The sequence below is a fragment of the Monodon monoceros genome, unplaced genomic scaffold, assembly GCF_005190385.1.
Source record: "Monodon monoceros isolate NGI ecotype Baffin Bay Population unplaced genomic scaffold, NGI_Narwhal_1 Super_Scaffold_1, whole genome shotgun sequence".
NCBI classification, from domain to species: domain Eukaryota; kingdom Metazoa; phylum Chordata; class Mammalia; order Artiodactyla; family Monodontidae; genus Monodon; species Monodon monoceros.
The window spans coordinates 40017348-40033164 of record NW_021703765.1 but is presented as its reverse complement, the minus strand read 5'-3'; the positions used below and the strand labels follow the sequence as shown (position 1 = coordinate 40033164).

At 34.5% G+C, this 15817-nt stretch overlaps 1 protein-coding gene across 1 annotated transcript in view; it reads right to left on the bottom strand.

Moving 5' to 3' along the window:
• Positions 1–15817, bottom strand: part of CCDC178 (coiled-coil domain containing 178) — a 370122-nt gene that overhangs the window by 310298 nt on the left and 44007 nt on the right. Inside the window, exons 7-8 of the mRNA XM_029217904.1 lie at positions 10426–10646; positions 2553–2695 (exon numbers count right to left, since the gene is read on the bottom strand). Coding sequence (XP_029073737.1) covers positions 2553–2695; positions 10426–10646 — 364 coding nt within the window. The remainder of the gene's footprint in view (positions 1–2552; positions 2696–10425; positions 10647–15817) is intronic.

Sequence of the window (15817 nt, the reverse complement as noted above, 5' to 3'; positions counted from 1 at the left end):
ACAATATGTTACTGGCAAAAAAACAGAAATATAGATCAATGGAACAAGATAGAAAGCCCAGAGATAAACCCACACACCTAAGGTCAACTAATCTATGACAAAGGAGGCAAGGATATACAATGGAGAAAAGACAGTCTCTTCAATAAGTAGTGCTGGGAAAACTGGACAGTGATATGTAAAAGAATGAAATTAGAACACTCCCTAACACCATACACAAAAATAAACACAAAATGTATTAGAGACCTAAATGTAAGACTGGAAACTATAAAACTCTTAGAGGAAAACATAGGAAGAACACTCTTTGACATAAATCACAGCAAGATCTTTTTTGATCCACTTCCTAGAGTAATGGAAATAATAAAAAAAATAAATGGGATCTAATGAAACTTAAAAGCTTTTGCACAGCAAAGGAAACCATAAACAAGACCAAAAGACAACCCTCAGGATGGGAGAAAATATTTGTAAATGAATCAGCGGACAAAGGATTAATCTCCAATATATATAAACAGCTCATGCCGCTGAGTATTAAAAAAACAAACAACCCAATCCAAAAATGGGCAGACCTAAATAGACATTTCTCCAAAGAAGACATACAGATGGCCAACAAGCGCATGAAAAGCTGCTCAACATCACTAATTATTAGAGAAATGCAAATCAAAACTACAACGAGGCATCACCTCATACCAGTTAGAATGGGCATCATCAGAAAATCTACAAACAACAAGTGCTGGAGAGGGTGTGGAGAAAAGGGCACCCTCTTGCACTGTTGGTGGCAATGTAAATTGATACAGCCACTATGGAGAACACTACGGAGGTTCCTTAAAAAACTAGAAACAGAATTACCATATGACCCAGCAATCCCACTACTGGGCATATACCCAGAGAACACCATAATTCAAAAAGACACATGCACCCAAATGTTCACTGCAGCTCTATTTACATAGCCAGGTCATGGAAGCAACCTAAATGCCCACTGACAGACGAATGGATGAAGAAGATGTGGTACATATATACAATGGAATATTACTCAGCCATAAAAAGGAATGAAATTGGGTCATCTGTAGAGACGTGGATGGATCTAGAGACTCTCATACAGAGTGAAGTAAGTCAGAAAGAGAAAAACAAATATCGTATATTAATGCCTATATGTGCAACCTAGAAAAATGGTACAGATGAACTGATCTGCAGGGCAGAAATAGAGACACAGTTGTAGAGAACAAACGTATGGACACCAAGGGGGGAAAGCGGTGGGGGGTGGGGGTGGTGGTGTGATGAATTGGGAGATTGGGATTGACATGTATACACTGATGTGTATAAAATGGATGACTAATAAGAACCTGCTGTATAAAAAAATAAATGAAACTCAAAAATAAAAAAAAAAGAATAAAATCTTATTTGCAACAATGTGGATGGACTTTGAGGGTATTATGCTAAGTGAAATAAGCCAGACAGAGAAAGAAAAATACTGTATGATATAACTTTTATGTGGAATCTAAAAACTAAAACAAACTGATGAATACAACAAAAAGGAAGCAGACTTACAGATATAGAGAACAAACTAGTGGTTACCAGTGGGGAGAGGGAAGTGCGGAGGGCACGAAAGCGTTTAGGGGATTAAAGGTACAAACTATTATGTATAAAATAAATAAGCTACAAGGATATATTGTACAACACAGGGAACGTAACCAATACTTTATAACTACAAATGCAGTATAACCTTTAAAATTGTGAACCACTATGTTGTATAACTATAACTTATATAATATTGTACTTATACTATATCTCAATTAAAAAATAATGTTTAAGCACATGTTGAAATAGACATCAGATGTGAGGAAATATAAATATCTTAATAAGTGCATGTTATCCAGATCACAGGATGATGTACAAACTTTTGCTCTTCATTTTGCTTATATTTACTTGACTCTAGCTCCATAATGAGTATGACTTTTTCTGTACTAAATCACTGATCAGTTTGAATAAATAAAAATTTTATATCACACAGAAACATGAAGAATTTGAAACCAACAAGAGGAAGTAGAAGAATATCATAAAATATAAATACATCAGAAATGTAATAAAAAGTCAATTAATAATATGCAAAATATAATTAATCTATATATATTTAAAATGTTACATTTTACTAGAAATCAAAAAAAATGAGTGTAATTAATTAGATGCTATGCTTATAATTAATACAAGGCTATATAATTTGTTTTTTATAATATCCCACGCTGGAATCTTTTTTCAAAGAGTCACTTTTTCACATAGTTAGCAGGGATATATACTGTTATAGCATAGCCACAGGCAATTTGGCAACATGTATCAAGAGCTTTAAAATGACACAGAAAAATACTGCTTTAGGAATTTATACACAGTTAGTTTACATCTGTAAAAGACATTTTAATTTATACATAAAGTTGGTAACAAGATAGACGTGGCAATTTAGATTCTTCCCTTTCTCTTTATCTGAGTTTCTTATACAGGAATATATATTACATTTTAATTAATATTTTACTTCTAAATAAGTAACATTTGTGAAAAATACTTACTTGTAGGTTTCTATGGTTATTTCATCATCACGAATATCCTTTTCCATGTCTATTTTACTTTGTTTAGCTTTGAATTTGACTTTTTCAAGATTTTCTACAGCTTCTTCATGTTCTCCATGAACCTGTTTGTAGAGTTCCATTACCTAGAAATAAAAATATGTGTGCTAATATATGCACTTAATGACTAATTAAAATAATCAGACAAGAGAAAGATCACGGAGTTAAAGTAGTTGGTTTTTTTTGTTTTGTTTTGTTCTGTTCTTTTGCTGTACGCAGGCTTCTCACCGCTGTGGCCTCTCCCGTGGTGGAGAACAGGCTCCAGATGCGCAGGCTCAGCGGCCATGTCCCACGGGCCCAGCCGCTCAGCGGCATGTGGAACCCTCCTGAATCAGGGCACGAACCCGTGTCCCCTGCGTCGGCAGGCGGACTCCCAACCACTGCGCCACCAGGGAAGCCCCTAAAGTAGTTTTGATTTAGATTATAAACGTTCTTTACACCAATTTTCTTTCCATATTTAGTCTATTATTTAGCACAGTAGTTTCAGGTTTCTTTTACCCTGAGAGGCATCAATACTAGAGATGTAGAAAAGTTACTGAAGAAAATGACTTTAATATCCCAGTTAACATGACCAAAATAAAATCATTATTATTTTACCTACAAAAACTATGACTTTTTATTGTTCAAATATTGTAGAAAAATCAGAAAACACAGATGAAAAAAGAAAATTTTATAAATTACCTATAATCTTCTCACTCATGAATAACCATTACTATCTTAATGCAAGGGTCTAAAATATTCCATTTTTATTGTTTTCATTAATTATTAGATATCATAAACATACTCCCTTCTCTCTCCCGGTCTCTCTATCAGACTAAAGGGAAAGGGTGGTTGTAGTGGTCATGGTTGGAAGGAACTACAGTTCAGGATGTCCTGTTGGAAAGTTGGAGGGAGAGGAGTAGAACAAGGTACTAAGGAGGGAGCAGTCCTTTACCCAGGGGCCAAGTGGTGGATCTATATGAGGCAGTAGCCTCCCGAAAACAGTAGTAATTTTCATTAATTTTTATTTTATTTCATTGTATTAATTTTATTGTGATAAGAACATTTAACATGATTATCTATCTTTTAACAAAATTTTAAGTGTACAACACAGTAAACTGTAGGCACTATGCTGTACAGCAGATCTCTAGAACTTATTCATCTCGCATAACTAAATCTTTATATCCATTGAAAAATGACTCTCCATTTCCCCTCCCCAAGGCCCTACCAACCACCATTCTACTCTGTGCTTCTATGAGTGTGACTATTATAGATGCCTCATGTAAGTGGAATCATGCAGTATTTATCTGTGACCTGCTTATTTACTTAGCATAATAATGTTCTCCAGGTTCCTCCATGTTGTCACATATGGAAGGCTTCCTTCTTTTTAAAGGCTGAATTATATTCCATTGTATACATATATCACATACATTTTAGAATTAGCTTGTCAAGGTCCACAAAGAAACCTGTTGAGATTTTGTGACTGTATTTAATTTACAGATCAATTTGGAGCGAATGCTACAAAATTTAGCCTTCTAATACATTAACATATTTATCTATGTAGCACTTTTAAATTTCTCTCAGTAATATTCATAGTTTTCTGAATAGGGGCTTTGCATATTATTTGTTACATTTATTCCTAGATATGTTTTATTTTATGCTCTAACAAATGCTATTTTTAAATAAATATTATTTTCAGATTTGTTGCTGGTATATATAGTAATGTATGGATTTTAAAATTTTACCTTTGTATGCAACTGTAATTCATCTGTGGACTTGTCTAGATTTTATGTGTACATAATTACATAGTCTGTGCAGCAAAGGAAATCATCAACAAAACAAAAAGACAACCTACCGAAGATATTTGCAAATCATATAACCAATAAGGGGTTAATATCCAAAATATATAAAGAACTCATACAACTCAACAACAGCAAAAAAACAAACAACTCAATTTTAAAATGAGCAAAGGGGATAAACAACAAGGTCCTACTGTATAGCACAGGGAACTATATTCAATATCCTGTGATAAGCCGTAATGGAAAAGAATATAAAAAAGAATGTATATGTATGTATAACTGAATCACTTTGCCATACACCAGAAATTAACACAGCACTGTAAATCAACTATACTTCAATTTTAAAAAATGGGCAAAGGGGCTGAATCGACTTTTTTTTGGGGGGGGGTCCTGCCATCCTGTTTCTTTTTTTAAAATTTTTATTGGGGTATAATTAATTTACAGTGTTGTGTTAGTTTCAGGTGTACAGCAATAGACTTTTTTCCAAAGAAGACATACAGATGGCCAACAGGCACATACATGAAAAGGTATTCAACATCACTAATTATTATGGAAATGAAAATAAAAACCACAATGAGATTTTACCGCATGCCAATTAGAATGGTTATTATCAAAAAAGGAAGAAATAACAAGTGTTGAGAGGATGTGGAGAAACAGGAACCCTTGTGAACTGTTAGTGGGAATGCAGCCACTATGGAAAACAGTATGGAGATTCCTCAGAAAAATTAAGAATAGAACTAACATATGATCCAGCTATTCCACTTCTGGGTATTAATCCAAAGAATATGAATACACTAATTTGAAAATATATATGCACCCCAATGTTCACCTCATCACTATTTACAATAGCCAAGATATGGAACAACCTAAGTGCCCATCAAGGGATGAATGGATGAAGAGATAAAGAGATGTGGTATACACACACACACACACACACACACACACACACACATATCTATAAAATGGATACTACTCAACCGTAAAAAAAGAAAGAAATCTTGCCATTTGTGACAACATGGACCGTCCTTGAGGGTATTATGCTAAGTGAAATAAGTCGGATGAAGAAAGACAAATATCATGTGATTTAACTCATATGTGGAACATAAAAAACAAACAAAAAACTCCAAAATAAGTGAACAAACCAAACCAAACCAAAGAAACATGTAGATACAGAAAACAGAGTAGCAGTTACCAGAAGGGAAGGGGAGGGAGAAGTGGGTAAAGGGGGTCAACTGTATGGTGATGGATGGTTATCGTGTATACAGAAGATATATCATGTTATAAACTTATATAAATATATAACATTTAAGAGAAGGCACAAGTAAATATGAGGAATGTAAAAGGAAAGCACTAGATATTCTATAGACTATAGAAAAGATAAAAGGATACTAAGAAAGTCTTGCAAAAAAATTTGAAATTGTGATGAAATGGACATATTCTTAGAAAACTACAACTAACCAAAATGGACACAGGAAGAAACAGAATAACTGAACAGTCTTATTGAGGAAATTGAATTTGTAATTAAAAACCTTTCCAAAACAAACAAGAAACAAAACTGGAAAACTTTAGCTAGATGGCTTCAATAGTAAAGGCTAATTAATAATGTTAGTCTTTCGCACTCTTCTAGATAATAGGAAAAGAAGAAATACTCCCAAGTTACCTTTAAAAATCTAGCAAACCCTTAAAACCCAAACCTGACAAGGACATTATTAAATAATTATATGACCTTCTTATTCATGAATTTAGATTTAAAACCCTAAACAAATAATTAGCAAATCAAGTCTAGCACCATGTAACATCTTACTTAATAGAAAAAAAATTTTTAATTCTTCCCCTTTGAAACTGGGAATGTGACAATGATGCCAAATATTACTCCCTCTAGTCAGCATTGTAGTGGAGATCTCAGCCAGCAAAGGTCCTAGCCTTACTAAAGGCAATATAATACAGCAAAATGTATACAGATTTGGAAGGGGAGGACATAAAACTGTCCCTATGTGCCCATTAATTTCTAGAATAGCACAGATATTAGTAACCTCTACAAGATTTTCCTTTAGGCACAGGAACGTAGGGGTAGAGACTTTGGCAGAGAGCCAGGATTATACCAAGATGATGGGATAAGCAAACAAAGAGCTCAGGAAACATAATAGAATTTCTACTACCAAAGGAAGAAAAGCAATAAATAATGTCCTGTGTCCAATTTGTCCCGTAGGTATTGCTGGGGTGGTGGTCTCAGTATTGGGGGCATTGGTGATATCATATGAGGCAAATTCATCTCCAAGGAAAGCTCTTGGACGGGCTCAGTGTGGGACTGGTACAACCTTCCCACATGGATACTCTCCTAGGTTGATGTTAATAATATTTTTGTGGCTCCACGGTGTTATGAGACTAAGCCGCTTGTTGAATTTGAAGGTCACGTTGAGCCTTTGAGCTTAGTTTGCAAGTAGCAATGTATTAAGGCTCAAGCACATTGGCTAGAGGTCTTGCATTATTTAAGCTGTTGGGTTGCTTCAGCAGGCCTTTAGCCAGGACCTCAGTCAAGACAGCAGAATAAAACAAAACAAAACAAAGCTATATTACAAACAAAACACTATCTTACACTTCTCCAACCCTCTAGCGATCATGAATTTGCTTTCTATCTTTATGGATTTACCTATTCTGGATAATTCAGGTAAATGAAATCATATGTGATCTTTTGTACCTGGCTTCTTTTAGCATAATGCTTCACGGTTTACCCATGTTGTGACATACATCAGCACTTCATTTCTTTTTATGGCTGAATAACATTCCATGGTGTGGATGTATTACATTTTGTTTAGTCACTCATCAGTTGAAGGGCACTGGATTGTTTCACCTTTGTCTGTTCTGAACAGTGCTGCTATGAACATTTACATACAAGGGTTTTTTATTTTTTATTTTTTTTGCGATACGCGGGCCCCTCACTGCTGTGGCCTCTCCCGCCATGGAGCACAGGCTCCGGACGCGCAGGCTCAGTGGCCATGGCTCACAGGCCCAGCCGCTCCGCGGCATGTGGGATCCTCCCGGACGTGGGCACGAACCCGCGTCCCCTGCATCGGCAGGCGGACTCCCAACCACTGCGCCACCAGGGAAGCCCTTTTTGTTTGTTTTTTAACATCAGTTTTCAATTATTTGAGGGTACATACCTTGGAGTGGAGTTACTAAAGCATATGGTAATTCTGTTTTACTTTTTGAGGAAACAGCAAACTGTTTTCCACAGTGGCTCTACCATTTTACATTCCCACCAGCAGAGTACCATGGTTCAAGTTTCTCCACATCCTCACCCAAACTGGTTATCTTACACTTTATTTTTAACTTTATCCTAATGGGTATGAGTGGTATCTCATTGTGGTTTTGGTTTGCATTTTCCTAATGACTAATGATGTTAAGCATCCATGTTTTCATGTGTTTGCTGCCCATTTCTATGTCTTTTGGAGATATGTCTACTCAAGTCTTTTGCCCATTTTTAAATGGGTTGTTTGTCTTTTCTGGTTGTTGAATTATAAAAGTTCTTTATATATTCTGGATACTACACCTTTTGTAATATATAATTTGCAACATTTTCTCTCATTCTGTAGGTTGTCTTTTTACTTTTATGGTAGTGTACTGTGATGCACAAAAGGTTTTAATTTTGATGACGTCTAATTTCTCTATTTTTTCTTATGTCGCTTATGCTTTTAGTGTCATATCTAAAAAAACCATTTCCAAATTCAAGGTGATGAAGATTTACCCCTAAGTTTTCTTTTAAGAGTTTTATAGTTTTAGCTCTTACATGTAGAATTATGATCCATTTTTAATTAACGTGTGTATGTGCTGGGAAGTAGGGGTCTTAACTTTACTCTTTTGGATGCATGTGGATATCCAATGTCCCAGCACCATTTGTTGAAGAGACTACTCTTTCTCCACAAATGGTCTTGGCACCCTTGTCAAAAGCAATTAACCATAGATAAATGGGTTTATTTCTGCAATCTCAATTCTACTCTCTACTTTTCTGTATTTATGCAAATTCCACTTTTTTTTGCTTCCTACAGCTTTGTACTAAGTTTTAAAATCAGAAAGTGCGAGTTCTCTAAGGTGTCCTTCATTTCCAAGACTGTTTTGGCTTTTGGGATCCCATGCAATTCCGTATGAATATTAGAACAGGCTTTTCAATTTCTGCAAAAAGATCTTGAGATTTTGTCAGATATTGCATTTAATCTGAAGATAGCTTTGGGTACCATTGACATATTAACAATATTAAGTCAAATCCGTGAACACGGATTATCTTTCTATTTATTTAGGTCTAATTTATTTCAGCAAAATATTATAGTTTTTAGTGAACAAGTCTTGCACTTTATTGATTAAATTTATTCCTATTTTATCATTTTTAATGGTATTAAGTAGAACTGTTTTCTTAATTTTATTTTTGGATTGTTCAAAACTAGTATATGAAAATACAACTAAGTTTTGTGTGTTGAGCTTGCATCCTCCAACTTTACTAAACTTGTTTATTAGCTCTAATAGTTTGTTTTGTGAATTCTTCATGATTTTCTATATGTAAGATCATGTCCTCTGCAGATAGAGATAATTTTACTTCTTCCTTTACAATCTGGATGCCTTTTATTTATTTTTCTTGCCTATCTGCTTTATTAAAAGTCCATTGATTTAAATGTTAATCTCATCCAAAAAACTGCTTCACAGAAACATCTATAATAATGTCTGATCAAATAACTGGGCATCCTGGCCCAGCCAAGTTGACGCAAAAAATTAATCATCGCAGTGACTCTGATAAGCTCTACGCAAAGGTTGCTATTTTCTTGATCTGCTAGAATGCATTTTCATATATTTATTTCATATATTTCATATATTCCTCCCATGGTCTTCCAGCTGCTCAACAACCCTGCTACCCCTGACTCAGAAACGCCTATGTCCACTATTGGGGAAAAACACACTAAAATAATAAAGGGATACCAATTCTTTCACAAACTTTAAAGTATGACAAACTTTAAAGTATGACAAACTTTAAAGTATGACAATAAAAATGTTGACAAACTTTAAAGTATGACAATAAAAATGCTGACAAAAATGTGAGGTGGATCAGTTAGGACTGGGTTTGGCTATAGCAGAAATAAGGCAAAGAAACAAGATTATAGTTTATTTTTCTCTCTCAGAAATAGATACAAGGTATCTTCTGCCTTTCTATTCAGCCATTCTGGATCTGGGTTCCATTCCCAAGGTTGCTTTGTGCTATAAAATCAAATCAGAGCTGCAGTTTTCATATCTGGGTTGCCGTAAGTTTAGGAGATGGCTAAGGGTGCTACTTCTGAGTGAGTCAGTCCATTTCAAGAAGCTTTCCTAAAAAAACCCCTATATAACTCCTACCTACATCTCATTAGAAATACCATGAGTAAAGGCAATTTGGGGGATGACTTTTAGCCTGACACATTGCCATCCAACTAAATAAGGGGGCTACTATTAAGAAAAAATGATACTACTAGAATTCTTGTCCACAGTGGAGAAATGGGACGTCTCCAGCAGTGCTACTACTTTAGGAATATAAGCCGTCAGAGACACTTTGGAGAGCAATGTGATTTTATCTAACGAAGTTGAAAATGTATATAACACATGACTCAGTAGATACTCCACTAGATATACAACCAAGAAAAATTCACAGGTACATAGAGAGGAACATGATCATGGCTGCTCATGTCAGTTACGTATTTTCATCAACAATGAAACTGATGACATTCTTTCTAAGTTTGATTTACGGCTTCAAATAATACCATAATGTGTTAAATCTCCAAAATCATATTAGTAGACTACTAAGTATTATTAATATTCCTAAGTTTAAAAGTATGGGAAAAGTTTAAATGAATATCAATCAACTGTACTGTGTGTCACTTGATAATTCCTTTAGAAAATAAATAGCAGGTCAATTTTCAACGAGAATGAACCCTTGAAAGATATGTTAACTTCTTATAGTTGAAATTTTTATAACTAAGAAACAATCTGTAAAATGCAAATCCATTCATTTATTCCTTTACCTCAATTTTTTTCTGATAATATTCCTTCAGAGCTACAAGTTCCTGGTCTCGCTTTGTAAGCAGTAGAGGGCGATGTTTAATCATGTAGTCTATGTCTGCTTGAAGCTTTGCATTAGCTTCTTCTAATTTCTCCTTTTCCTCCTCCAAACGTTTTAGTGGATGAGTTTTATCTTCAAGGTGCCATCGTAGTTCTACAATATCTTTCAAATAGGCCTCGTGTTCTAGACATATGATGATAAAATAAAAAAGAAAATCAAATTTTAAAACAAAAGCTCCAGAAGGACATCTTTATTTGATAATAAATATGAAATATTTTAGTTTCAGAAATTACTTATCTGTGAATCTTACTAAATCTAAAATAAGTTAACTATTTTATTTTTATTTTTTGGCCATGCCGTGTGGCATGCAGGATCCTAGTTCCCTGACCAGGAATGGAACCTGTGCCCCCTGCAGTGGAAGCATGGAGTCTTAGTCACTAGACCGCCAGGTAAGTCCCTAAAATAAGTTATTTTAGTATTGCACTAAAAATATATTGCTTTCTTCACTCACCATCAAAGGGATTAAACTATATAAAAATCACCTGAAAATTATAAAAATAACTCATATAAAATTAATATATGAAAAAAGTTTATCCACAAAAATAAAGATTATGTTGAAAACAGAATAATCTCACAACAGTAAAATTAAAACAAATTAAAACGCACAGATTTAGTGATAAACCTGAGTTGTGCAAGGCCTATAGGAAGAAAATGACAAAATGCTATCAAACAATAGAAAAGAGAATTTGAATAAATGGATAAAAATTTTCTGTTCTGTATAAAAATATTTGAATAAATATGGAAATTTCCCTCAAATAAAATAAATATAAATTATAAATTAAATTAAATGTCAATTAACAGACTAGGACAATTTTAGAGAAACTATATAAAATATCTCCTCCTTATGCTGTTAAATTTCTAAGGTTAGCCTAACCTTGAACTCTTGGAATAAAATTAGATTGGCTAGCTTGGGGCTCTTTTCATCTTTTTAAAAATAAACTTATTGATGGGTTTTGCTGTTGTATTCACTGAAGATACTTTGCATATATACTCGTGATTTGGGCTTATAATTTTCCATATTTGTACTGTCCTCATCCAATTTGCTTTATAATTTATGCTAGCTTCTTATATCAGTTGTAGTTTCTTTTATTTCTGTTCTCTATGATCTTGTGGAAGTTTGAAATTGCATGTAAAGTTCTATTGCCCTAGTATGTATGTATATATGTACATATTTTGCAGGGAAGGATTTTTAGTTATTAAGTTAAAGGTGTATATGTATATTTTGGTTATCTATTTATTCATCAATCCATTTTTCCTGTGAATTTATCCAGTTCCTCAAAATTTCAATAATATTCTAAGAGATTTGCTCTGAATATCTTCCTTATTATTAATCACTGCTACATTTTTAGATTCCATTTTAATTTCTAATTGGATTTATTCATATATTTTCTCTGTGTTCTTAATTTTGCCACTGGTCTTCCATTTTTTTTTTATTATTCTTTTTTTATTGATCAACATGTAGTTCTGCATATCTTTGGAATTATATATATTTCATTATTTAACAATTGTGTAATTGGTTTTCTGTTTTTTTCCTTTGTATTTATTTTACTTTTATTTTTCTAAATTCTGAAGTCATATATTTCAATAACTATGAATCCATCTTCTTTTCTGATATTATAAAAGCTATTTCTTTTCCTTTAAATAATAATTTAGCTTTTTTCACTCATGTGAAGATAGTTTTAGTAAGATTTAATGATACAGTTCTAAATGTTTTCTAATTTCTTGAATTTGTGCAATATTTGACACCATTCCCTTTTACTTTGTTTATCCTAATGAGACAGTAACATTTGTGGGGTTTTTTTGCGGTACGCGGGCCTCTCACTGTTGTGACCTCTCCCGTTGCGGAGCACAGGCTCCGGACACGCAGGCTCAGTGGCCATGGCTCACGGGCCCAGCCACTCCGCGGCATGTGAGATCTTCCTGGACCGGGGCACGAACCCGTGTCCCCTGCATCGGCAGGCGGACTCTCAACCACTGCGCCACCAGGGAAGCCCGACAGTAGCATTTTTGTTTTAAAAAGTCAGTCACCATCTTGTTAAGTATTACCATCATTATCTCCATGCTGATCTTCTATTAGAGATTCATCATACTTTCTCATCTTATACTCTATGCTTTTAAATATTTTATTTATATTTTCCTTCTCCTTGTGTACCTGTGATGCATTCCATTCAAATTCTTCCAAGTTTACAGATATTATTTTTCTCTTCCTTAATCTAACAAACCATTTAACCAACCACTGTGTTATTAATTTTGAATAATATATTTTAATTTCTAGGAAGTCTTTTTTATTTCCACTTTTGCTTTCTTTTAAAAATAGTCTCTTAGTCCTTGTTTTTACTTTCAAACTTCTCTTTTTATTTCTTGAAACATAGTAAACATACTCATTTTATAATCTCATGTTCAATATCTGAAAACTTTTTGAGTAAGATTCTGCTGTTTTTACCAGCTCACACTCATTGAATCTGCATCTTTGTGTTTTATGATATTTGATATTGAGCTATTTTTTATCTTGAAACTCTATCTGAGAAAGTTCCCTGATATCTAGATTGAATTTTCAGTCTTCCAGAAAAAAATCTGTCTTTGCTCCTGAAGATGCCTAGCTTTACTACCAACCCACAGAACATTTAACTGACATTCTCCATTGTGTATTTTCAGATACACAGACAGCAGGAATTTCAGTCACAAATCCATTTGGATCAGTACATTAAGAATTCTTGGAATATTGTTTGCTTTCCTCTGCTAAGTGAAACAAGCAACTTTCTTTACTATTCAATCTGAGCAACAGGTTTATTCATGATTCACACTTATGCTGGGGATCGAAACCTTTGGATCCTCAGCTTCATGTAATGGCTTCTTATTGGACTTGTCATTTGGGTGAGCCTTAGGCTTTCTCCCCAGTCTCCTATACCAAACAGATATATTAAAATGGGAAGCAAAGGATATTAGGGTTTCAGGGATTTCACCTAACACATTTACAGACACTGCACCTAACAAAAGCAGAATACACATTAATTTCAACCACACACAGAATATTCTCCAAGATAGATAAAATGCTAGGCAATTTTTATTCTAAATAATTTTAATGTGATTGAAATGTTTCTAAACACAAAAAATTAAATAAGAAATCGACAAAAAAAATTTGGGAAAAAATTTGAAAAATCCCCAAATATTTGCAAATTAAATAGCAACTTCTAAATAAATAATAGGTCCAAAAAGAAATCACAAAAGAACTTTAAAAATATTTTTTACCTAATTAAAAATAAACTCACAGCATATGAACATTTATGAAATGCAACTAACACAGTTCTTTTTTTTGTTTTTGTTTTGTTGTTGTTGTTGTTTTTGCGGTACGCGGGCCTCTCACTGTTGTGGCCTCTCCCGTTGCGGAGCAGAGGCTCCGGACGCGCAGGCTTAGCGGCCATGGCTCACAGGCCTAGCCGCTCCGCGGCATGTGGGATCTTCCCGGGCTGGGGCACGAACCCGTGTCCCCTGCCTCGGCAGGCGGACTCTCAACCACTGCACCACCAGGGAAGCCCTAACACAGTTCTTAAAAGTAAATTCAGTTCTTAAATACCTATTCTAGAAAAGAAGGTATCAAAAAAATAATCAACGCTTCTACTTCATGAAAAGAGAAATAGTAGGTTAAATTATTCCCAAAGCAAGCATGAGAAAGGGAATCAGAGAAGAAATCAATTATATCAAAGCTGAAAAACAATAGAGAAATCAAGAAAAGCAAAAATTGACTTTTTTAAAAGATCAACAAAATTGATGTAACTTTTGGTAGACCAAGAAAAATACAGAGAGAAAGTAGAAATTACCATAATCAAGAATGAAAGAGATGTTGTCTCTACTGCTATTATAGAAATTAAAATTATAAGAGAATTTTAGGAAAAAGATTAGGCCAGCAAATAAGACAACTAAAACGAAATGGACAAATTCCTTAGAAGACACAAATTATCAAAACTGACTCAAGAAGGCAGAGAAAAGAGACCCAAAACCATTAAATAAATTGATTTAGCTATTAAAAATATGTTGACAACTTTGGACTTGGATGCCATGAATAGAATACTCATTAACTGGGCCCTGGATAGAAAAAGAATGACTTCAAAGAAATAAAAAAGCCAAACTTGAAACTTATGAAGATTTAGATATCAAACTCAAGCTAAGAAATTAGTATGGTCTAATTTACTAGTCAAGAACCAATAAAACTTCTAGGATCCTAACAGAGGCAAAAAAGCAGTCAAAGGATTACTGATTTCCATAGAAAATATAATACAGAGGAAGATGAGTTCACTATAAAATATGTAGAAACCACAGAAAAAACAACTCAGTATCAGGGAGAGTCATCGGAAGCAAGCTGTGACAGACCAAACTGTTGCTCACTACCTCCCCCTTGGATTAAAGGTAGTTTCTTGTCACACTCATTTGTGATTCAGACATGGTACTTATTTTGACTAAACGATGTGAATAACAGTGAAAGTATGCCAGTTTTGAGCTAACATCTTGAGGGGCATCCTATCTTTTTACTCACTATGTTGTACTCTCCTCACTTGCCACGTGAAAACCATGGCCCTCAGAGCTGCTAGCCAGTGAGGATGAGAGAAACATGAAGCTCACCTGAACCCAACACAGTCTTGAGTCAAGCCCATTAGATCTGCAGCCTGAAGAAATCCTCCCTAGCCAACACACAGACCCATGAGTGGATAAAAAAAAAAGATTATTGTTGTAAGCAACTGGGTTCCAAAGTGACTTGTTACAAATAATTGTTGTAGTAATAGCTGATTAATTCACATGACAAAACAATGTCAAAAAAACCAAAATCAGAATATTTAACATTCTATTAACTATTCGGATCTTCCTCCATAGCAGAGGCACTCTTGTGAGCATTTATATGGGACACAATTATCTTCACATCCCATCCTTTTGAAACGTTAATCCCCAAAACTCTCATAGACTTCCTTCCACTGGTCTTACATTCATGTTCTTTCTAAGTCCCTGACCACTATGCAATCCCTTTTGCCACTTCCCATCTATACCTCAGGCCATTTCTTCTTCAAGGTGATTTTGCCTCCACCTTTTCCATACTGAGACTGTAATACAGTAGCTCCCCAAATTATATCAACACACCATTCAAACCTTTCATAAACCAGGGCTGTGATTGTTTTTCTCTCCCATTAGATGGTCATAAGGAAGTACATGGAGCCATAAATGTAAGTTAAGGAAAAGACAGGGAATTTACAGAAGCAGGAACAATGGGAGTACCAGGGGAATCTGAGTCATTAGTTTATTTGTGC